The 25,826-nt window shown below is 40.0% G+C and overlaps 2 protein-coding genes across 7 annotated transcripts in view; both read left to right on the top strand.

Moving 5' to 3' along the window:
- BTK (Bruton tyrosine kinase) overlaps positions 1-6,777 on the top strand; it is a 31,899-nt gene extending 25,122 nt beyond the window's left edge. For all 6 annotated transcript variants that reach the window (XM_058712197.1, XM_058712198.1, XM_058712195.1 and 3 more), the window contains 5 exons: positions 386-602; positions 1,861-1,925; positions 2,760-2,878; positions 3,402-3,559; positions 6,279-6,777. In XM_058712197.1, coding sequence (XP_058568180.1) covers positions 386-602; positions 1,861-1,925; positions 2,760-2,878; positions 3,402-3,559; positions 6,279-6,350 — 631 coding nt within the window. In that variant the 3' untranslated portion in view covers positions 6,351-6,777. The remainder of the gene's footprint in view (positions 1-385; positions 603-1,860; positions 1,926-2,759; positions 2,879-3,401; positions 3,560-6,278) is intronic.
- A 614-nt stretch (positions 6,778-7,391) lies between these two features.
- Positions 7,392-10,240, top strand: TIMM8A (translocase of inner mitochondrial membrane 8A). The gene is made up of 2 exons (XM_058712201.1): positions 7,392-7,617; positions 9,150-10,240. The coding sequence occupies exons 1-2, from the start codon at positions 7,486-7,488 to the stop codon at positions 9,309-9,311; spliced, it is 294 nt and encodes a 97-aa protein (XP_058568184.1). The 5' UTR covers positions 7,392-7,485; the 3' UTR covers positions 9,312-10,240.
- Positions 10,241-25,826: the final 15,586 nt, after the last annotated feature.

Genomic DNA, 25,826 nt, shown 5'->3' with positions numbered 1-25,826 from the left:
GTGGGAATACTAACTGCTGAGGTAATCATTTCTTTATCTTAGATATTGGTTGATAATAGTGTTGATCACAGGGGTGTACCATCTCAGTAGCATTTAAGGATAAATGTGAAAAATGAGACTTCCAAAAGGAAGACTGATTCTGATTACCCTTATTGTTCAGTTAGCCCTGGGCTTATTTTCTGTTCTATTGATGGGCTCCAAATCTCTCTCCACTCTCACATATTAGGCATATTTGTGGTTTAGGGTGGGAAGGAGGAAAGTCAACTTGTTATCATGGTCCCTTACCTGATACTTTACTTCCAGGCCAACTCTTTTCCTCTCCAGCCCCTTTCTGATTAGTATGCAGAGCCAGAAAGTGAGGACTGGTTTTTTGCCTCTCCTGTAGGAATCTTTCCCATGAGAAGCTGGTACAGTTGTATGGCGTCTGTACCAAGCAGCGCCCCATCTTCATCATCACTGAGTACATGGCCAATGGCTGCCTCCTGAACTACCTGAGGGAAATGCGCCACCGCCTCCAGACTCAGCAGCTGCTGGAGATGTGCAAGGATGTCTGTGAAGCCATGGAATACCTGGAGTCAAAGCAATTTCTTCACCGAGACCTGGTAGGACCTCAGAAGGATTGGCCTGGGACCAAGGACTGAGGGGGTAAAAGTAGCAGAGGAATATATATAGTACATGGATGAGGAGGGTTGCTGGAATCATCATTTCAGTTTTATCTAGAAGGCATTAAGAGTTAGGTGAACCTATGCTCCAGTGGTCAACCAGTCAAGGATCTCTAGCCCCAACACAAGTTCTGCCATGGTGATAGCTAGAGCTGTCACTCACTCCCATCCCCTACCACAGCAAGTAAAAATGGTGGGGTCCTTCAGGACAGAAGGGCAACCCTGCTTCCCATTGGGGCTGCTCCTGGCACAGAGCCTCATTTGGTTACATCAGAGTACATTTGTACATTTGGGTACATTTGTTCTTTTATAAAAAAATGTTGTATGTTACTTAGCAAACACTTAAAAACACATTTAAAAAAAAACTGAGGGCACCTGGGTGGCTCAATGGATTAAGCCTCTGACTCTTGATTTCAGCTCAGGTCATGATTTCATGGCTTGGGCGTTCAAACCCCACATCAGGCTCTGTGCTGAGAGCGCGGAGCCTTTTTGGGATTCTCTCCCTGCCCCCTGCCCCTACCCTGTTTGTTCTCTCTCTCTCTCTCTCTCTCTCAAAATAAATAAATAAACATAAAAAGTGTTTTCATTAAAAATAAAAACTGAATTTCCAGCTTGTCTTGAAAATCTTGACCATCTTGAAACACCAGGCCCATTCTCACAGACCATGCTAACAGTCAACTGGTGCTGAGGAACAGCTGCCTCCTTCAGACCAACTGCATACTTTGCATTTTCCTGAAATCTACCCTCCCCACTTCAGTCTCTCATTTTGCCGGTGCCTGCCTGGCCTCTAGAAGCATCGGAGTTTGTGCCACTGCTTATTTCAGGGAGGCCAAGGCTCAAATTGTCTTAGCCCACTGGCGGAAAAGCAAACCAAACAAAACAAACTTGCCTTCTGTTTTCCCTAATTCTCTCAACATTTTGGTAGAGGAAGGGGTGTCATGGAATCATCACTGTGAATGGAATCATTCCGCATGCCCTCAATGTTTTACTTATGTCTACATAGCAGGTTGTTTTAGATGTATGGGAAATGTATCCAAGTTTCTCCGTGGCAACAGCTGACTCCTGCTGGGTGGGAAAGTGTCTCTGGAGTGAAAGAGATGAAGCTTCCTTGGCTTCATTCCCCTGGTGGGCAGAAGCTTTGTGCCTTTGTGACCTGTATGTCAGGGCCAGAGTCTCACTGGTAATTGTTGTACTATAGGCAGCCCGAAACTGTTTGGTAAATGATCAAGGAGTTGTTAAAGTATCTGACTTCGGCCTGTCCAGGTAAGTGTATCTTTTTCATCTTTCCCTCTACAAGTAAAATAGGGGTCCCTGGGTGGCTCAATCATTCAAAGTGTCTGACTTCGGCTCAGGTCATGATCTCGAAGTTCGTGAGTTCAAGCCCCGCTTTGGGCTCTGTGCTGACACCTCGGAGCCTGGAACCTGCTTCAGATTCTGTCTCCCTCTGTCTCTGCCCCATTCCCTGTTCCATCTCTCTCTCTCTCTCTCTCTCTCTCTCTCTCTCTCTCTCTCTCTCTCTCAAAAAAAGAATAAACATTAAAAAAATTAAAAGTAAAAATAGCACAGCACAAACATGAGGCTGCATTATTGTTTTTCACCCTCTCCCTTTCTTTTATCCCCCTCATTCTAGTCTTTCTGTTCCTTTTCTTTCTTTGAATTATTTAAGCCACTTCTTTTGTCCTTTGTATCCCTCTCCTCTCCTTTGTCATTCCCTGTTTCTTTAGCCAATTTCTCCAAATACGTTTTTTTTTTTTTTTGATTTGTTAATCCTGTTGTCTCTACTCCTGAGCCTCCTTCTTTACTAATCAGTCTAATTCCCATGGGCAACTACAGACTAGAAGGAAGGAGAAAAGACAAAGAAGGACAGAGAAGAAGAAGGGAGTATTATTTCACTTCATACTTTCTGTAACCATATTATTAATCAAGAAAGCTAATTCAGATAAGAAAACAGGATTACATTAAAAATAACCTTTTAAAAACATACTGATTGGCCCATAGGCATGCATTTGTGCAGTTCATATAACTTGCCAAGAAAGTTTAAGCACATGTCAAGCTCTCTCCAAATCCTAACAGTAACAAGTCTTGAACCATCCACAGGTATGTCCTGGATGATGAATACACAAGCTCAGTAGGCTCCAAATTTCCAGTCCGGTGGTCTCCACCAGAAGTCCTTATGTATAGCAAGTTCAGCAGCAAATCTGACATCTGGGCTTTTGGTGAGTGGATAAAATTATACAGATTATACAGTTTAAAGGAAGGGAAAGCAGTGGGGAAATTGCCACTTTGTAACCTGCACACAGAGGTTACTATCTGTTGTTTTCATTCTTCTAATCCTTAGGGAGTGCTTACTATTGTCAGGCACCACAGGGGTTCCTGAGGCTAAAAACAGTAAAATAGACATGATTCCTGCCTTCTTAGAACTCACAATATATTGAGAGGAACAATTTATTCAGTATTCCACAGCTTCTGAATACTGATTATGTACCAAGGGACTCTGCCAGACCCTATAATTACAACGACAAATAAGAAGCTGTCTCTTTCCTAGAGGAGCTAATAGTCCAGTAAGACCCTGTTTACCCTCTAGTGTGGTCAGTACTACAGAAGAAGTTTGGACCAAATGCAAAATTCAAAGTGTGGGGAATCAGCTGCATCTAATATTTGACATTGATCTAGGAAGACTAGTGTCCCAACTACCTGAAGAGACTGCAAATTGACTTAATACATTTTTTCATTTTCTAGGGGTTTTGATGTGGGAAATTTACTCTCTGGGGAAGATGCCATATGAAAGATTTACTAACAGTGAAACAGCTGAACACATTGCCCAAGGTCTACGTCTCTATAGGCCTCATCTAGCTTCAGAGAGGGTATATAGCATCATGTACAGCTGCTGGCATGAGGTAAGTGTTTTGTTGGGACCTCTTAAGTGATTTCCTCAAGCTGTACTTTCCCATTTAGCCAGCCAGGCACCCAGTCCCCATGCTCCCTGGCCACATGGCGGCTGGGCACACACCGATAGCTACACATATTCTTGGACCCAGCCTGTACCCCAGTCCTTTGATGGCCAGAGGCTTTCCCAGGCTCATCCAGTTCTCCCTAGAGTATCATTAACAGACTCCATTACCAACTCAGCTTTAGGGAGAGGGGATGTTGTGGGCCCATGTCACCTAGCATAAGCAGGCAGTTAACGGTACTCAGGCAAATGTATGGACTCTTACAATGAAGAGAAAAGTCATTAAAATTTGTGTTGATTCCTTTGGAAGTCATTGGCTTTTTCTTCTACTTTACTAACTGCCAAACTTTTCTGGCTGTGGTCCTAAATGGCATTAAAAAAAAATCCTGAAAGGAACTAAAATAGGCAGTGGTCATTTTTAATTTTTTTAAATGTTTATTTAGTGTTTTGAGAGAGAGAGAGAGAGAGAGAGAGAGAGAGAGAGAGAGCAAAGCAGGGGAGGGTGGGAGAGGGCAGAGAATCTGAAGCAGCCTCCATGCTGACAGCAGAAAGCCCAATGTGGGGCTCGAACTCAAGAACCACTGACCTAAGCTGAAGTCGGATGCTGAACCAACTGAGCCACCCAGGTGCCCCAGTAGTGGTCATTTTTTTTTAAATATAATGCATCATGGGGTATGTGGATAGTAGTGGCATTTTGAAAATAAGGAGCCTGTCCCACTATTACTAAAATGTTTTGGGGGCACCTGGGTGGCTCAGTCGGTTAAGCGTCCAACTTCAGCTCAGGTCATGATCTCATGGTCTGTGAGTTCCAGCCCCGCATCGGGCTCTGTGCTGACAGCTGAGAGCCTGGAGCCTGCTTCGAATTCTGTGTCTCCCTCTCTCTCTGCCCCTCCCCTGCTCATGCTCTGTCTCTGTCTCAAAAATAAAAATAAAATAAAATAAAATGTTTTGCTGCTCTCACCTTGAGTTTTTTCAGAGGTGCTTTCTCCACTTTTCAGTAGATCTTTGGCAACATTAATTTGGCACCCTAAATCTCTAGTAGGAAATGAATGCTCGGCTTAGTTCTGTGCCACTAGAAACAGGGAAGGACAGTGTCCAACAAACATATATGTGAATCTGGAGTCCTCTTGGCGGGGTGAAAAGTGGGTATCTGGATCAAAGCATGGTTCCTTTCCCTTCAACAAATGACTGAAGTCACAAAGGATGTATGGAGAAAGGGACAACCATTTCCCTTCTCTCTCCTGTGCCATGCAGGTTTAAGGGAGATTGACAATGCTCCTTCCCAACTAGGACATCCTCACTCTGCTACTTAACTGTTTCATACAGGCGCTTTCTGCAGAGCCTGTTTAAAGTAATACTCATGAGGGGCACCTGGGTGGCTCAATCAGTTAAGCGTCTGACTCCTGATTTTGGCTCAGGTCATGATCTCATGGTTCCTTAGAGCAAGCCCCACATTGGGCGCTGTGCTGACAGCGTGGAGCCTATTTGGGATTCTCTCTCTCCCTCTCTCTGCTCCCCACCCCCCATCCCTGCTCATGCCCTCTCACTGTCTTTCTCTGTCTCTCTTTCTGTCTTTTTACCAAAATAAATAAACATTTAAAGAAAAGTAATACTCATGAAATTGGCATATCAGAATCCCTGGAAAACTCTTAAAACTGCAGATAACTGGGCCTTTTCAGAGATTCCAATTAGGTATGTCTGAAGCAGAACCCAGAAAGTCTTCTGAAAAAAACTTTTTTTAATGTTTATTTTATTTTTGAGAGAGAGAGAGATCACGAGTGGGGGAGGAGCAGAGAGGGAGACACAGAATCTGAAGCAGGCTGCAGGCTCTGAGCTATTAGCACAGTGCCCTATGAGGGGCTCAAACTCATGAGCCATGAGATCATGACCTGAGCCGAAGTTGGACACTTAACCGACTGAGCCACCCAGGTACCCCCCCACCCAGAAAAGTCTTTTTAAACATCCCTGGAAATTCTGATACTCAGCTAGGTTTAAGAAACACTGATTCAAAGGGACAAGAAATTGATGACTTTTTGGTTCTGATGGATTGAGACCTTTCTGGCATGAATATGCCCTGAATCACGAAATACCTCAGGGGTTTATGGACCATGGTGGTCACAAAGGGTCTTAGTCTAGAGGCCAGACAGTAGTAATAAAAATGTCCTAGGTGCTGAGGATCTCTGCCCACTGATGCAGCCCATGATCTTGAAATGTTAATTTCTTTGTAAAACTTTGTGGGATGATAGAAACCGTATTTGAAAGCTTACAATTTCAGTTCTGTCAAACATTTAAACTTGTTCAGTAGCCATTTTTCACTTGAGGATACACAATAAGGATGCATTGATGTACAATTTTGTAATGAATTTACCCTCAGTTTAATCAGTGTTTGTGAGTTTAATTTGCGAATTGTCCCATTACATTAATAACCTGAGTTACTAAAGATGAAAAGTGCACAAAGACATTATGGAGCACTTTCATTTCTTTTCCTCTTTCTTTCTTTCTTTCTTTCTTTCTTTCTTTCTTTCTTTCTTTCGTGTGTAATTGACAGGTTATGCTATAGGGAATATAGTAATACACTTGATAAACATTTGCTGCTTACTCAGTGCATTTCCCTTGAATTTTGGATTTTAGCCTGCTGTTACACTCTACTTTCTGTTTGGTTTTAGAAAGCAGAGGAACGTCCTACTTTCAAAATTCTTCTGAGCAACATCCTAGATGTCATGGATGAAGAATCCTGAGCTCACCAATAAGCTTGTTTCTACCCCTCTCCTCCACAAGCCCCAATTTCATTTCTGAGGAAATCCCAAGTTTACAGGCACTGGATCCTTTGTGCTCTTGCTGAATACACAAAGGCCCCTCTCTACATCTAGGAATGAGTCTCTTCTATGATTCTCTGGGATAGTACCTTCTGAGCAAAAGCCAAGGAATTCTTGTGCCTGGTATTGTTCTCAGAGAAAATAATTTCCAGGAGTATTAAGACAGGACTGAATTTGGGATGGAAAATTTGGAGGAGGGAGGGATGTAAATAGCCTGACAAGGTATCCAACAGCTCTTTGGGTAGGCATTAGAGCTTGGGGGGCGGGAGGCAGAATTTGGCAAGAATATAATGGTGTCATAAAAATGGGAGGGCAGGGTGTTTTGATAAAATAAAATTACTGGAAAGCATGAAGGTTTCTTGCTACCTCGATTAATCACACAACCTCCCTGAAGCGCCCTATCTCAGTGTTGCAGAGAACTGTTGCCTGGCATTGGTTTGCCATATTCCTACTTTGAGAACTTAGCAAGATCCACGGCAATTTAACTCCTCTGGCTCTTGGAAAATTCTGGCTCTAAATCAGAGATAAACTCACAAGCAAAGCACCAGTGCATGCAGCATGACCGGAATGAATCTGAAAGTTGGGGACAAATTCTGCAGGAGCCTCTTTCAAAACACCATCAAAGAACTGGGGCTCCAGGATGGCTAAGAGACGGGCCTAGCAGTCACAGCGGCAGGAAAAGCGCGGGCCAATTTGGAAGTGGGCAGGGCCAGGGCTTGTCGGGCAGGCCGAACCAGCCACCTGGTGTGAAGTAACTTCCTTTTTCACTTTTGACCGTTCCTCTTTGGAATAGCATCTCGACCGCATCGCAACACCCGGCTACAAGCCCGGAGGCCTCCCAGCTGACGTAGGGAGCGGCCGCTGGGTCGCGAGCTGGAGCGGGGAGCGCAAGCGGCTGGGAGGAGCGGCGGGCGGGGGTAGGGGGCCACACGCCGGCGCATTGCAGTCACGGGGCGGGTCTGGAGGCGGTGGATTGTGGTTCCGGTTCCGTCGCGGAGACACGTGAAGGTCGGTGAGTTGCTGCGGAGTTCCTCTCGGCACGCGTGGCGGCGCTGGGATGGATGCCTCCTCGTCTTCGTCCGCGGCGGGTTTGGGCTCGGTGGACCCACAGCTGCAGCATTTCATCGAGGTGGAGACTCAGAAGCAGCGCTTCCAGCAGCTGGTGCACCAGATGACGGAACTTTGTTGGGTGAGGAGCTGGGTCTGGGACCTAGCCACTGTCCCTGCTTTCTCCCTGCCCCTTCCGGGCGGGACTTGTCAGGACGTCCGGGATTCGGGGACGGGGAGGACCCGGTAGCATCTTGCCTTGGTTTCCTTCGGTTTCTCACACCAAGCGGGAGGGGTGAGAGGGTGACTCCGTTTCTCGGGGAATTCTCACGCCAGACCATGGCTTTGTTGGTGCAGAGGACTGGGGATCACACTTGTCCCGAGCAGCACTTTTAGGCACCTGAGGTTGACGCTGCCTGGTGCTGGTCACCAATACTGAGATCTTATTTTTGGAGCCCCGATTCCCAGGAAGTGAGTCTCCCATTCCTGGACTCCTCAGGGTTAACCTGGATTTCCCAGTTGCTTTAACCGTTGTCCGTGACAAATGAGTCGCTGTAGCCCACTAACTGTAAAAGTAGCGTCTTCCCCCCCCCCCCGCCGCCCCGCTTAAATTTGCTTTTTTTGTTGGGTTGTTGTGTAATACCAAGCTGTTTCGGGTCTCAATGTTGAGGAATTGAATATGCCTTGTGAGGGGACTTGGCAAAAGGGTGAAAGGCATTTGCAGCTTAGGATCAAAGTGTTCTCTAGCTGCCAAGGGCAGCATAACTGCCCTGCCTTGAGAAAAAATATCTCATAGAATTCAGAGGCCAAGGATAATTTTCCTTGGAAGTGGAGAGTCTGACGCTTGTGTACACAGTAGAGAATAACTAATAAAATTCATTTGAAATAACTTGAACTATATACAGTTATTGGTTCCGTAGTCCCTTTCACATAAACTTATGGTATTGTGGGACTCTGACCCCTAACAAATGCTTACTTAAGTCCTGTACTACTTGGTACTTTCATTCTTTAAAAAAAAACAAACTGTAATTCATTACATTTGGGCCAGGAGGGGGTGTGGTTGACGATTCCTCTAAGAATCTGTAATTTGTGGGCCCTTTAGGAAAATTCATACAACTTTCCATTCATCTTGAGAGGATTTAAGAACTTCTGGCTTAAGTATACAAGGTTACAGCATCTTGGGTAATAGATGTCTTTTTTTGTTTGATAGGTTTCAGGGTGTCACTGCTGTGATTTATGCTTTCACCCCCCTTTTTTCCCCCTGGCAGTTAGTCTAAAGGCATTTAATGGTGGCAGCATTGTGGAGTTACAGCCAAATTCAGCCAAGGGTTACTTCACTTGTATTTTGCCCCTCCCCCCCCCCTTTTTGCTCTGTAATGGCTCCACCATTTTCTGGCCCAATAATTTTGGGCAAAGTATCTCTCCCACTGCTTCCCTGTTTGTAAAATGAGGATTAATAATAGTATCTATTAGGTAGGATTGTTGTGAGAATTTAATGTAAGGCTGTAGATAACTGCTTGCCATATGCCAAATGAGAAATATTAACATAACAGATACTGGGTTTAGGTGAAATTTTTCCTATAAATAACAAGTTACCCCCCCTTTTTTACCCCAAGTTCTCTTTGTGATTCTGTATCTTGTCCTGTTTGTGATTCTGTATCTTGTCCCGAGCAGGAAAAGTGCATGGACAAGCCTGGGCCAAAGTTGGATAGTCGGGCTGAGGCCTGTTTTGTGAACTGTGTTGAGCGCTTCATTGATACAAGCCAGTTCATCTTGAATCGACTGGAACAGACCCAGAAAACCAAGCCAGTTTTCTCAGAAAGCCTTTCTGACTGATCTCAGCATTACCTCTTTGGAAAAGGAAGGTAGTCCAAGAAATGAAGAGCTGTTGATGGGATAGTTGAAGAAAAGGCTATGGGGGGATTGGCTCCCACCTTTGTCACTCTTGGGACATCCTGTCATCTGAGAATGAACAAAGACCAGTTGTGTGTGTGTGTGTGTGTGTGTGTGTGTGTGTGTGCGCGTGCGTGCGTGCACGCGCACGCTTTGAGGGACATATGTGTATTTGGCTGTTTTTTAATGCTAATCTTGTGAAAACAATTGACAGATGAATGGAAAACTCTACTAGATGCATATTACTGTATGTGGGACTGTGCTTTCTCAAAGTCCCATTAATTGCTCTCTATGATTTTGACAGTGGAACTGCTTTCTCTAATTTGATAGTGGGACCACATAGGTACAACCTGTCATTTGCATGGATTCATTTAGGATTTCTGGGGAGATTGTTATACATCTTTGTGTCTCTCAGAAAGGGCAGCAATGAGCGAAGGGTAATTTGCTACTTAACTGTAGGCCTCCTTATCTAGTGTTTTGACTATCAGTGTTGGAAAAAAATCGATGGGATATTCATACAATACACTTCAGCTTTCTAGATAATCTCCCCTATGCTGTGATTTACTTAAATATATAAAGGTATGGTCTCAAGGTAGTACAGGTAGCTTGAGTGTCTAGAGGCCTTTGGTTATAAAGGAATGTAGCCAGTGAGCATAATACTCATTACTAAACTGCCACAAGGAAGAAGCTTACTGACGCTGTATATCAGGGTTGAAAAAATTCAAAGATGTGCCTAAGTAGGTTGTAAAGATTTAGGCCAGTCAAGAACTAACAGCAGTTTCAGGTAGAGGTGCATGTCTAATGTTAATCAGTATAGGTTCCATTGATTGCATCTTTTTAATCACTGAAATAAAAGCTTCTACAAAATTAAACTCTGATTGAGAAGGCTTTCTATTCTGGTTATCACCTGCACCCTGGAGAGATTTGGTGTAGGCTGGTTCCAAGACTCAAGGTTAATCAGTCCAGGTACCTCCTCTGTGCAAGGAACAGCATGGCATTCCAGGAATCTCTGACCTTTATGTGACAAAAAGAGAACCTTCAGATGAGATGAGATGGGGGAAATTTCACTGTTGACAGTCCATTCCCTGAGTGTAGTAGAAGAGGTTATATTGACTGGATTCCACCCCCCCACCAACTTCAAATCCTAGTAGTATACTGGAGTGTAGACCTAAAGTGGAACTGCCTGTTGGGAGTCTTTAGTTCAAGTCCACGAAGGTTGGGGAAATACACATTTCTAGAAGCCTCAAGTCCTTTTAGCTTTCCACCATATATGTACTATAAGGAAATTTTTTAAAATCCTGATGAAAAAATTCAACAAAAGTTTTTCTTTTAAGTTTTATTTATTTATTTTGAGAGACAGCATGAGCAGGAGAGGAGCAGGGAGAGAGAGAGAAAGAGAATCCCAAGCAGGCTCTGCAGAGCCTGACATGGGGCTCAATCTCACAAACTGAGATCATGATCTGAGCCGAAATCAACAGTTGGATGCTTAATAGACTGAGCCACCCAGGCACCCCCAACAAAAGTTTTAAGTGATTACTCTGTGCCAGATACTTTCCAGAGACTCAGGAGTACATAAAAAACAAAGGAGTGCCATGTAGAAAAAGCAGGGAATGTTTGTGGGGGTATTGTGATTTGACATCAGATAGTTAGAGAAGGCCTCTTTGGGAACATGGCATTTCAGCAGAGATCTGAAAGAATTAAGTGACCAAGCCATGTTGGTATCTGGGAAGAATATTTCAAGCAGAGGTTACAGAAAGTCCAAAGGCCCCAAGGTCAGAGCAGCATGCTGTGATGCTAAAGTAGACTAGTCAAAAGGTCTAGTATGACGGGTGAAATGAACAAGGAGAATGCTAAGAAATAAAGTCAGAGACCTATGCATGAGAGGGATTGGGGCTGGGAGGCAGGGATGTGCACTGATCATACAGGGCTTTGTAGGTCATTGCAAGTACTTGGTTTTTACCAACCAAGATGGGGAGCCATTTGAGGGTTTTTAGCAGATGAGTGATGTGATATCGCTTAAGTTTTACGGGGATCTAGCTGCTGTTTGGAGAACATGTAGATAAGTAATAATAATGTCATTTTGAAGTCCAGGAGAACTCAGGCTCTTAGGGTAGGTATCTAGCATATACTTTGTATCTATATATCCCTATTGTTTTCTACCACTACCCTCCCCCCCCCCCGAGTTTAGTGTGTTCTCATAAAACCTCAAGTCATAAAGGGAGGGTCTTTTAGTCTTTGCCTTCTTATTAATTCTTCCTTACTCTTCTTATATATTATTATGTCATTATTTATTAGCTATTTCATTCATTGTTACTCTTCACTTAGTATTAAAATATTCTCCTCACATTTAGACACAAAGTTAACCATTTTGTTTTACAGTGTTACTGCTTGCTCAGCTAGTGTACATAATGAGAAAGAGTCTGTCAGATTGATACAACATGCTTGAGCACCAAGTATATGTGTGACACTGCTAGGTACAAGATAATAGGAAAGAAAAGGTCGAACATTTGTCCCCGTCTGCGAGGAAGTTAAGTATACCAGAGCAACAATTTGAGCTTTTGTTTGCTTTGTCAGTCTCCAAAATTTATTTTCAGGATCTTGATAGAAAGGTGGTAGTGTCGGCCCTAATAACATTCAAAGTTCTCATTTCAATATTCAGGGTACAATGCTTAAGACATAAAGAAATAAAAGGAATGAATTAGCAGACTGTTCCTGAAGTGCAATCTCACTTGGAAGCCTAATGTATAAAACAGAGAAGCAAAGCTGTTCCAACAGTGGTGGGGATATCTGGAGGCCTGCTGTTGTCACCCCCACCCCCACTTCACCCACCCCTGTGGTGCCTAAGGCACTGTCTTAGGACCTCTAGGGTTTTACTAAGCATACTGTGAAAACTGGACCAAGACTATCCCTAAGGCCCCTGTCCATGAGCCCATGAATGAACATTAGGGATGACACATGCAAGGAAATCAAGCAAGAACTTCATATTTATTTATGGTAACAAATCTCTATTAGGAGTTTAGATTTAAAAATATAACAAGTCAATAAACCCCATGTAGAATAACATCTACATGGAAAGCAATCGGGGCTTTTTTAAAACCAATTTTCATTCATATGAGTACCTTAAAAAATCTTGGCCTGGGGAGATTTTATTTCAAAGACCACCCACTAGTGCATCTTTTGAGACTCTTCATACTCCCATCCTGTCTCATCTTCTGGATTCAAAAGAGGCTGATGCAGAAGAGTCTGGTAATGTGCATTTTTACTCCATGTAAGAGAAATGGTATTGTTTAGATTTTTTTATGAAGTATATTTTTTACGTTTATTTATTTTTGATAGAGCACAAGTGAGGGAGGGGCAGAGAGAGAAGGAGACACAGAATCTGAAGCAGGCTCCAGGCTCTGAGCTGTCAGCACAGAGCCCTATGCGGGGCTCGAACTCACGAACTGTGAGATCATGACCTGAGCTGAAGTCGGACACTTAACCGACTGAGCCACCCAGACGCCCTTTGGGTATTGTTTAGATTAATTGATCCCCAGTCAATGGGCAGCAGATACCACAAGGGACCTCTCAAAAGGCATGGAGGAAAAAAGCCCAAGAACTAGGGTGAGGAAACCACAGGTGGTACCACCAAAGTTGCTGAGAGACTTTGCTGCCATTCCTTGAAAAGAATGGCAGAGAGGTGATGACAGCAGTAGGGAAAAGCAAATACTATATGAAAAGGACTGCATAGGTACTGGCAATAGCCAAAGCCTTGGTCAGATAGTTCATTTGAATGCCACACCCATCACAGACAAGTCAAGAGTATCCAGTTGAGGGCTGGTTATGTGATTGGCTTCCCTAAAACAGCTGCTTCAAGGCAATGCCCAAACTTGATACCTGACACAGAAAGTGAGCCAACAGAAGATCATATCTGAATATACATAAGGAGGCCATCATGAGGTCCCACTATGAAGACAAGCAAGTGGAACTGATCACTACACACAAATCCTGCGATAAAAGAAAATAATTGAATTACTACTTTTAGTACTTATATAAGAAATGCTAAAGCAATTTGATGATTAAATCATTACATCCATTAACATTTTAACAAGAGAAACATTTCAGCCATTAACCATTAATGTATGAACTAATAAAATTTGTGTTGTGTATCTAAGGCTATATCTTAAAAAATCACTCAAAAAGGCAAAGCCTATACAATATAATTAGGGTACTTTCTGCTACACAGAAATACATAAAAGGGATGGTTAGGATATAGCAAGCCAGGATTCAAATGTACTGATCAGGAACTCTAGATGAACAAAGGGGTCAACAGAATTTTGAGCTGTATCTATAATATAATAGCTATGCTTTGCTGAGGAAATATATACTATTTGCCAAATGTTGTACTAAGTATTTTACATGGGTCATCTAAAAATTACAACTCAGAGGAACTATTATTACATCGATTTACAGATGGAGGAGCTGAGGCCCAGAGAAATGATCTTATTCAAGGTTACACAGCTAATAAATTACAGGGATGGTTTTTGAATCCAAGCAGTTTGACCCCAGAACTAATGGTCTGAACTACTACACTAAACTACCTTCTAATGCATTTAGAGATCAGAAGAAATGTTTCTTTAAAGGGTAAGGCCAGAGTGGAACATTTCATTCTGGAGATACCATGGTATAATAGAAAGAGAATAGGTTTCAGAGTTAGGCAGAACGGGTTCAAATCCTGACTTTGCCAACACCTGTGTGACCTTAGGGAAGTCACTTAACCTTTAATCTTCAGTTCCTTTTTAAATTTTTTTTTAAAGTTTATTTATTTATTTTGAGAGAGGGAGAGAGAGAATCCCAAACAGGCTCTGCACCATCAGCGCAGACCCCGATGCAGAGCTTGAACTCACAACTGCAAGACCATGACCTGAGCTGAAACCAAAAATCGGATGATTAACCGACTGAGCCACCCAGGTTCCCCTGATTTTCAGTTTCTTTATAAAACTGAGATGGTAATGCCCACCTTACAGGATTGAAAGATGAGATCACATGTAAAGCACTTGGTACACTATAGATGCTTTAGCAGTAGCAATTGATTACCATTATTCAGAACTGAGCATCTTTGATAACCCTGGCAGAGTCATTATATGGGAGAACAAGAGAAAAGCAAAAAGTCACTTAATAAAGCTGACTCATTGATGAAGTGGCAGGGCTAATGGAGCATATAATATTAAGAATCTTGAGTTTTATCTTGCAATCAATGGGAAGCTATTGAAGGATTTTAAACAGTGGAGTAATATAATGATATTTGCACTTTTTTAAGTGATCAAAGTATTACATGCATGTTTTAAAACTTTCAAACAATATAGAATTGTTTAAAATAAATGAAAGTCCTCCCCTTACCCTCATGTATGTATTTAGAAAGATCACTTTAGCAGCTAGATGGTAGTTGGATTAAGAGAACAATAGTAAGAGTATATTCACTAATTGAGGCAACAGACTGTGAGGGATTGGATTCAAATAATTTCAGAAATTTCAGGAATTTCAGAAATTTCTAACTGATTCACATTCCCTTTGTTACTGATATAGTGATTAATAAGATCCCCCTCATTCTATTCCTGAGTGAGCTTTCATCAAGCTTCCCTACTTCACACAAAACTCAGGAGCTGTAAAATAAAAGGTTGTTAATTTTGTCTATATAAAAAATTCTGAACACCAAAAACTTCATTAAGCAAAGTTAAAAGAAAAATAATAGGAAGCGAATCTTTGAACCTTTTCTACAAAGGACTAATTTCCTTATATAAAGGACCCCTACGAATCAATCATAAAAGACCATTCAATAGAAAAATGGACAAAGGATATAAAAAGACAATTCAAAGAAATGGAAACACAGATGGCTCTTGAATATGTGAAAAGATGTTTATATTTAAGAGAAATTTTAAAAACCTACACTGAGCTATAACATCTCTCACCTGTTAGACTGTCAAAACAAAATTCTGGTAACATACTGTTGTGTGGGTGGTGAAAGGAAACGGTTACCCTTACACTACTAGTGGGGGTGTAAATTGGTATCATCTCCATGGAGAACAGTTTAACAATATCTACCAAGTTATATATGTACACACCTTCTATTCCAGAAATCTGACTGCTAGGAATTCATCCTATGGATATACGCACATGTCCCAGCTGACAAATAAGATTATTCACTGCAGCATTGTAACAGAAAGGGACTGGAAACAACCCAAGTGTCTCTCAATAAGATATTGATTAAAAAATGTTCCTACAATGAGATACTTAACTATGTAGCTATGAGGCTACATACATACATACAAAAATGTATGAGGGATCTCTATACCAATATTGAACTCCAATACATAGTTAAATTAAAACAGCAAGATTGAAGACACAATATGCTACCATTTGTGTAAAAGGGGGGGAGATTAAAACATATGTGCACATTTGCTTGAATAAGCATAAAATATCTCTTGAAAGATACTGTTAACGTTGGTTGCATCCGGGAAGAGGAACCATGTCGTTGGGGAGTAAGGATGGGAGGAGGCTTTACCATACATCTTTTCTGTATGCCTTTTGAATTTTGAATCATGTGAATGTATTACATATTCAAAAAATAAATATTTTAAAAATAAAATTTCTCCCCACTTCAGAACTCTGAGCTCTGTACTAAAAAGTGGAGAGGTATGATGGAAACCACTTCCAGGAATAAAAGCTCTATATTTGAATTGCAACACTTTCAAGTAGTTTTAGTTTTGTCGTTGTTGTTTATTTGTTTAAGAAGGCTCAACTCCCAACCTGGAGCTTAAACTCATGACCCTGAGATCAATAGTTGCATGTTCTACCAGCTGGGTCAACGAGGTGCCCCTCTTCCTTCCTATTCTTTTCATTTTTTTACGATTTTATTTTTAAATAATCGGGTGCTCAACGTCGCTCCTCATCAGGGAAATACAAATCAAAACCACACTGAGATACCACCCGACGCCAGTCAGAGTGGCTAAAATGAACAAATCAGGAGACTATAGATGCTGGTGAGGATGTGGAAAAACGGGAGCCCTCTTGCACTGTTGGTGGGAATGCAAATTGGTGCAGCCACTCTGGAAAACAGTGTGGAGGTTCCTCAAAAAATTAATAGATCTACCCTATGAGTCAGCAATAGCACTGCTAGGAATTTACCCAAGGGATACAGGAGTGCTGATGCATAGGGGCACTTGTACCCCAATGTTTATAGCGGCACTCTCAACAATAGCCAAATTATGGAAAGAGCCTAAATGTCCATCAACTGATGAATGGATCAAGAAATTGTGGTTTATATACACAATGGAGTACTACGTGGCAATGAGAAAGAACGAAATATGGTCCTTTGTAGCAATGTGGATGGAACTGGAGAGTGTTATGCTAAGTGAAATAAGTCATACAGAGAAAGACAGATACCATATGTTTTCACTCTTATGTGGATCCTAAGAAACTTAATAGAAGACCATGGGGGAGGGGAAGAAAAAAAAGAGGTTAGAGAGGGAGGGAGCCAAATCATAAGAGACTCTTAAAAACTGAGAACAAACTGAGGGTTGATGGCGGGTGGGAGGGAGGGGAGGGTGGGTGAAGGGTATTGAGGAGGGCACCTGTCGGGATGAGCACTGGGTGTTGTATGGAAACAAATTTGACAATAAATTTCATATTTAAAAAAATAAATAAAAATAAATAATCTCTACACCCAACCGGGGGCTCAAACTCATAACCCTGAGATCAAGAGTTGCAGGCTCCACTGACTGACCCAGCCAGGCACCCCCTGAACTGCAATTCTTTCAGATGTCCACTAGTCTCAGATTATTTATATACCTAAGGACCTCAAGCAAATGTGGGATAAGGGTGAGATGAATAAAGCACTCACCTTGTGTGCAGAATTTAAGGGGATACCAGAAAAACCTCAATAATCTAGATAATTCAGTATTTGCCAATTGAAATTAATGCAAAAATCCATGATGAACAGAATATCAAAATTTTAAATAAGGACAGGATCAACAAAAGTGCCATACTGAGCCATACTGGAGCTTGAGTCAAAAGGAAAAATGTGGACCCCATATACATGTTTTTATGTATTCTTGAATGGTTAATGTTTTCCAGAACATTAAAGCAGTTACAAAATTGAAAAGTAGATACATTAAAACTCACAGCATTAAGTTTAAATATTTTATTTATGCCAAGACCATAATTTATTAAAGTTTTATTTTCCTGGCTTTAATGGAAGCAAACTCATGAATAGATTTTCGTCAAAACCAGTAATATTTTCGTTACATATTTAATTAGGCCGAAAAGAATATGTAGAATTTGTGGGGGGGGGGGGAAGAGAAGTGCTAGTAATCTGGTGCAACTGAAATGCATGGTAGACATTGGGGAATCTCTGGTGATAAGAATCACAAGGTAGGCCTGGAATATTTCATTATGCCATGCTCAGGAGCTTGGATTTTATTTTGCAGGCACTGGGGAACATATAAAGTCTTTCACTTTATTTTATTTTTTAATTTTTTAAACGTTTATTTGTTTTTGAGACAGACAGAGACAGAGCATGAACAGGGGACGGTCAGAGAGAGAGGGAGACCCAGAATCTGAAGCAGGCTCCAGGCTCTGAGCTGTCAGCACAGAGCCTGATGTGGGGCTCGAACTCATGGACCAAGAGATCATGACCTGAGCTGAAGTCCGACGCCCAACCGACTGAGCCACCCAGGCGCCCCACATATAAAGTATTTTAAAGCACAGGTTTTAGGAAGATTAGAATTATATCAGTGCGACTGAAGGACAAGACTAGAAGTAGAGACCTGATAGATTTTTAAGGTAGAAAGGTAATGCCAAGGTAAATAGGCTGGGTTTTGATGGCTGAGAGAAGAGGAAAAAATGAGGATGACCAACCATTCAAGATTCACCCATTTACAACCTGTTCGGGATCCATATTATTTATATTACACATTCCTGAAATGTGTGAAAGGAGATACATTACTCTCTCCTTTCTAAAAAGTATGCCAAACAGCTTTTATTTTTCTAACGTAGCTCACCAAAAAGCTTGAGAATCATGCATATGATCGATTTTCTCATATTAATAGTGACCCATCCATATCCGTATCTCACATATGTGAGATATATCCTCCTCACCTTCACTATAGTCCTTTGCAAGAAACTGACAAGAAATCTGGTATTCTGCCAAATGTTCCATGACTTGGATAGAAAAAATAAAAGTGGCAGCAGACCTCAGGTAACTGGTAGGTTGACAGTTTTGTTTTCTTTTTAGGCAAGCAAAAATATTTTTAGTGAAGTAGGGCAGGAAAACTCCATTTATATTCTTCTATGAAAGGATGGCCTTCTCAATAAAGAATTAACATCAAAGCCAAATGCTGCCTGCCATTCTAAGATTATTATAAGTATAATATTTCATGTCCATTTACAGTAATGTGGTGAAAATAGCCTGAAAGTCTTCCCTTACTCTAAAACACTTCGAAATACGGAATAAAATATAGTAGCCTTTTAAATGTATAGCTGAGTTTCCAAGTAAGTAAAAGAAATCACTAGGGGTCCAAACACAAAGTGGAAAGCCATAAACCAGAGCTATCCCTTGAACTACCTGGCAGAAGCAACATAAAACAGCTCTACAGGGACAAATCTTCCACAAGATTGCCACAGGTAAAGCCATGCTGAATATGATTTATAATAAAAAAATTACAAAACACACGAAGCAATACCACACCATAAGCCAATGCCTGAACACATAACAGCAGGATTAGACCCCAAATCTTCAGATAAATTTTCAGTGTCATAATCATTTAACACTATAACTCTGTATAAAATGACTACAGACATAATTGAAAACATGAGAAAGTGACACTATTTTTTTAAAAGACAAATTTTTTTTTCATCAGTAGAAAGGATGTCATTTTAATTTGCCTGCTGTTAAATCAACATTTGTTGATTTCTGCTTTTTTCACTATCCTTTTATCCCTAGCAGAAGATGAACATGAGGTGAGAGAACCAGAGCAGTGTGTCCGAGTTCCTTCTCCTGGGGCTCCCCATCTGGCTAGAGTCACAAGGTATGTTGTTTGCCCCTATCCTGGGCGTGTACCTGACCATGGTGCTGGGGAACCTACTCATCATCAGGCTGAACTCTGGCCTCCACACCCCTATGTACTTCTTCCTCAGCCACTTGGCCCTCATTGACAAAGAAAAAAAAGAAAAAAAAATAATTCTGCTAGGTATTTATCCAAAGGATACAAAATTGCTGATTCGAGGGGCACCTGGGTGGCTCAGCTGGTTAAGTGTCCAACTCTTGACTTTGGCTCAGGTAATGGTCACATGGTTTGTAAGTTCAAGCCCCACATTGGGCTCCACGCTGATAGTGCAGAGCTTGCTTGGGATTCTCTCTCTCTCTCTCTCTCTCTCTCTCTCTCTCTCTCTCTCTCTTTCTCTCCTACCTCACTCGTGCTTTGTCTCTCAAATAAATAAACTTAAAAATAAACTTTAAGAAATGTTGATTCAAAGGGGCACATGCACCCCAATGTTTATAGCAGCACTATCAACAATAGCCAAATTATGGAAAGACCCCAAATATCCATTGACTGTTGAATGGATAAAGAAGATGTGGTATACATACATATATATACTAGAATACTACCCAGTGATCAAAAATAATGAAATCTTGCCATTTGCAACAGTGTGGATGGAACTAGTGTGTATTATGGTAAGTGAAATAAATCAGAGAAAGACAAATATCATATGATTCCCTATGTGGAATTTAAGAAACACAACAGATGAACAAAAGGGAAGGGGAGGAAAACTAAGAAAAACAGAGAAGGAGGAAAAACATAAGAGACTTTTAAATACAGAGAACAAAGTGAGGGTTGCTGGAGGGGAAGTGGGTGGGGGATGGACTAAATCAGTGATGGGCATTAAGGAGGGCACTTGTTGGGATGAGCACTGGGTATGTAAGTGATGGATCACTAAATTATGAAACCAATACTACACTGTATGTTAACTAACTTGAATCTAAATACATAAATATGGGACACCTGGGTGGCTCAGTCAGTTAAACATCTGACTTTAGCTCATGTCATGATCAAGCCTTGCATCAGGCTCTGTGCTGACAGCTCGGAGCCTGGAGCCTGCTTTGAATTCTGTGTCTCCCTCTCTCTCTCTATGCCCCTACCCAGCTCACCCTCTGTCTCTCTCTCTCTCTCTCTCTCTCTCTCTCTCTCTCTCTCTCTCTCTCTCAAAATAAACATAATGAAAATTTTTTAATACATAAATAAAAAATTATTCTAGAAATGAAAAAAATAATTTTAAAACTAAAAACCCAATGGAGAGATTAAACCACAGATGGAGCACTGCTAAAGACAAAAAGTGGTACACTGGAATATATACAGAAAACAGTACAGAGAGATAAAGAAATAAAAATATGAAAGAGAGGTGAAGAGACAAATGGGAAAAGTAATATTCAAAGAAGTAATGACTGAGGGTGTTCCAGAACAGATGAGTTAAAGAGATGAATTCTCAGATTCAGGAAGTCTGAATCCTGAGCAAGATAAATACTATTAAATTCACATTTAGTCCATTTTAGCAAATCTTCAGATCAAAACAAATTATCATGATAATACTTACCATTTTTTATGTGCCAGGATTGTTCTAAACACTTTACTCAAAATGTAATCATTTTAATATATTGACATATTTTCTTCCAGCCTTTTATCCATGCATATTTATGTGTATATATATGTATATATATCAAAGAAAAAGTGGAATAATACTACAATCTTGTATTCTACTTTTTTTACTCAATATTTTTTCCATAAGCATTTTCCCATGTCATGAAGCAGCTGCTGCAAGAACATAAATAACAGCTAACATTTCAGTGTTTTCATTATGAACTTGGGTTTTGAAGTCAAAATTCTGTGTTTGAATTCCAACTCACCGCTTACTAGCTATATGAACTTGGGTAAGTAACTCATCTTCTCCCTGATCCCACTTTCTCTTCTCTAAAAACATACATCCTAGAGTTATTCTGAGTTACTATTTACTAAGCTATCTGCCAAGGCTGGGCTAAACACATGAATAAAGTCACTGACTCTTCACAAAACCCGCATGGGTTGAAAACTCTTATTGCCCCTATTTTACAGGTAAGTGGGCTTATAAAGACTATGAAGTGATTTGCCCAAAAATACTCAGCCAGGGAGGGTGCTTCAATTTGAATCCACATCTGTCTTCAAAACCTATGCTCTTGATTGTTATGGTACACTCTTCTTTGATATATTTGACTGGCTTCATAGTAGGTACAGATCATAAAGCTCACCACAATATTCCCCAAATGTTGCACATTTAGATCTTTTCCACTTATTTCCTATTACAAATAACCCAGTGAAGAATATACTTGCCCACAAAACATTGTGTGCAAGTCAGAAAAACCCTTTAAGTTAGTTAATCTGAAGTGGACTTACTAAATCAAAAAGTATTAATATCTTAAAGCTCTTAATATGTGTTATATATATATATATATATATATATATATATATATATTCTACATATATATATAAAATCACAAATGAGAGAGGAGAAATAACAACCAACACCACAGAAACACAAACAATTATAAGAAAATGTTATGAAAAACTACATGCCAATAAATTGGGACAGCCTGGAAGAAATGGATAAATTTCTAGAAATATATAAACTACCAAAATTGAGACAAGAAGAACTAGAAAACTTGAACAGACTCATAACTAGCAAATAAATTGAATCAGTAATCAAAAAAAACTCACAGCAAACAAAAGTCCAGAGCCAAGTGGCTGCACAGGTGAATTCTACCAAACATTTAAAGAGGAGTTAGGGGCGCCTGAATGGCTCAGTCGGTTGAGCGTCTGAATTTGGCTCAGGTCATGATCTCACAGCTCATGAGTTCGAGCCCTGCGTCGGGCTCTGTGCTGACAGCTCAGAGCCTGGAGCCTGCTTCAGATTCTGTGTCTCCCTTTCTCTCTCCCCCTCCCCTGCTCATGCTCTGTCTCTCTCTGTCTCAAAAACAAATAAAAACATTTAAAAAAAATAAAGAGGAGTTAATACCTATTTTTCTCAAGCTATTCCAAAAAATAGAAAAGGAAGGAAAACTGCCAAATTCATTCTATGAGGCCAGCATTACCCTGATTCCAAAACCAGATAAGGTCTCCACTAAAAAAAGGCCAATATCCCTGATGAACATGGATGCAAAAATTCTCAGTAAAATATTAGCAAACTGAATCCAACAATACATTAAAAAATGATTCACTATGATCAAGTGGGATTTATTCTCAGGTTGCAAGGGTGCTTCAATATTCACAAATCAATGAATGTGATATATCACATTAATAAAAGAAAAAATAAAGACCATAGATCCTTTCAATAGATGCAGAAAAAGCATCTGAGGGGCGCCTGGGTGGCTCAGTCGGTTAAATGTCCGACTTTGGCTCAGGTCATGATCTCACTGTTCGTGGGTTCAGGCCCTGTGTTGGGCTCTATGATGACAGCTCAGAGTCTGAAGATGCTTCTGATTCTGTGTCTCCCTCTTTCTCTGTCCCTCCCTGGTTGTGTGCTCTCTCTCTCTCTCAAAAATAAATAAACATTAAAAAATTTTTAAAAAAAGGAAAAGAAAAAGCATTTGACATACTACAACATCCATTCATGATAACCATCAACAAAGTAGGTTTAGAGGGAACATACCTCAACGTAATAAAGGCCACATGTGAAAAACCCACAGCTAATATCATCCTCAATGTTTGGAAAAAAAGAGAGCTTTTCACCTAAGGTCAGAAAAAAGACAAGGATGTCCACTCTCACTACATTTATTCAACATAGTACTGGAAATCCTAGTCACAGCAATCAGACAACAAAAAAGAAAAAAATAGCATCCAAATTGGCAAGAAGTAATACTTTCACTATTTGCAGATTACATGATACCATATACAGAAAATCTTAAAGACTTCACCAAAAAACTGCTAGAATTGATAAACCAATACAGTAAAGTCACAGGATATAAAAGCAATGTACAGAAATCAGTTGAATTCCTATACACCAATAATGAAGCAGCAGAAAGAGAAATTAAGGAATCAGTCCTACTTAATAATTGCCCCCAAAACAACAAAATACCTAGACATAAACTTAACCAAAGAGGTGAAAGTCCTGTACTCTGAAAACTGTAACACACTGATGAAAGAATTTGAATATGACGTGAAGAAATGGAAAGACATTTCATGTTTATGGATCAGAAAACAAATATTGTTAAAATGTCTATACTACCCAAAGCAATCTATACATTTAATGCAATCCCTATCAAAGTACCACCAGCATTTTTCACAGAGCTAGAATAAACAATCCTAAAATTTGTATGGAACCACAAAAGACCCTGAATAGCCACAGCAACCTTGAACAAGAAAAGCAAAGCTGGACTTCAAGTTATATTACAAAGCTGTAATGATGAAAACAGTGTGGTACTGGCACAAAAAGAGACACATAGATCAATGGAAAAGAAGAGAACACCCCAAAACGAACCCACAACTATAAGGCCAACTAATCTTCAACAAAGCAGGAAAGAATATCCAATGGGAAAAAGACAGTCTCTCCAACAAATGGTGTTGGGAAAACTGGACAGCAATATGCAAAAGGATGAAACTGGACCACTTTCTTATACCATGCACAAAAATAAATTCAAAATGGTTTAAGACCTAAATGTGGGACCTGAAACCATAAAAATCCTGGAGGAGATCACAGGCAGTGATGTCTTTGACATCTGCCATAGCAACTTCTTTCTAGATATGTCTCTTGAGCCAAGGGAAACAAAAGCAAAAATAAACTATTAGGATACCATCACAATAGAAAGCTTCTGCACAGTGAAGGAAACAATCAAGGAAACTAAATGGTAATCTATGGAATGGGAGAAGACATTTGCAAATGACATATCTGATAAAGGGCTAGTATCCAAAATATATAAAGAACAAATAATCCAATTAAAATAATCAGAAGACACGAATAGATATTTCTCCAAAGAAGACCTATAGATGGCCAACAGACACATAAAAAGATTCTCAACATCACTTATCATCAGGGAAGTACAAATCAAAACAATGAGATATTATTGTATGATCAATGAGATATCATACACTGCATGGTAACTAACTGGAATTTAAATAAAAACTTTTAAAAATCTTTTAGTAAATTTCAAGAATATAATACAGTATTACCAACTATAGTCTCCATGCTGGACATTAGATTTCCAGAACATATTCTTCCTATATTAATGAACTTTTGTACACTTTGAGCATCTCTCCATTTCCCCCGTGCCCTCTCCCTGAACTCTGGAAGCCACCATTCTACTCTCTGTTTTTATGAGTGACTTTTTCAGATTCCACATATAAGTGAAATCATGCAGTATTTGTATCTTTTTTTTGTTTATGAGTTCTTTTGTCCTGCTATCATAAGTGTAATTTTTTTCTTATTTCCATTTTTTAGGCATGTATAGCTATGGTACAGAATAATTTATCTTGAATCCAAATTCTCTGATTAATTCTAGACTTTTTGTTACTAAAGTCTTGGGTTTGCTATGTATATAAGCATACATTAGCCAAAGAAAGGTCATTTAATCTCTTCTTTCACAGTATATACACAGATTTTTCTTATCTTACTTCATTCTTATAACAGTTCTGTCTAGTGGAATTTTCTGTGATGGTGGAAATGTTCTATAGCTGTGCTGTCTAATGTAGCAACTAGGCACATGTGGCTATAGAGCACTTTAAATATGCCTAGTGAGACAGAAGAACTACATTTTAAATTTTATTTAATTTTAATTAATTTAAATGTGGATAGTTATATATGACTAGTAGGTATCACATTAAACATATTGAACAACGCATGTATAGAATATTTAAAATAATATTGAATAATAATAATAATAATAGGCATATCTGTACAGTTTCTGCTTTTACACAAAATGGTTTGAGGTTTTGCTACTACTTAGGATACTCTTTGTTGTTGGTCTTTGGTAAATAGACTAGTATTATTTAGGGTTTTTTTCTATTCCTATTTTACTTAGAGTTTTTCTTAGGAATTTCTGTTGAATTTTAAGAAATTCCTTTTCACTATTAATGTGATCATAGAACTTTCTCTTTTAATTTGGTGATATAATGGATTATGATGATAGATTTTCTTATAACTAACCACCCTCATTACTGGAATAAACCATATCTGGTCACAGTGTAACTTGTTACTAAGTAATTTTAAAATAAAAATTCAAAGTGATTTTTAACTAGAAATAATGTTTTCATTTTGTCAATCAGTACCTAGATCTTTCAGTTTCTCCACCATCTGTGATAAGGGAGAATTTTGCTCCCCCTGTTAGGCATAGATCAATATTACATTAGAGCTCGGAACACTTAGGATGCAGCCCATCTTTCTATGCATATTCAGTTACTC

Source organism: Neofelis nebulosa, chromosome X, assembly GCF_028018385.1.
Source record: "Neofelis nebulosa isolate mNeoNeb1 chromosome X, mNeoNeb1.pri, whole genome shotgun sequence".
Classification (NCBI taxonomy): domain Eukaryota; kingdom Metazoa; phylum Chordata; class Mammalia; order Carnivora; family Felidae; genus Neofelis; species Neofelis nebulosa.
Note: the sequence above shows the minus strand (reverse complement) of the source record. Positions and strands in the feature narration are given on the sequence as shown.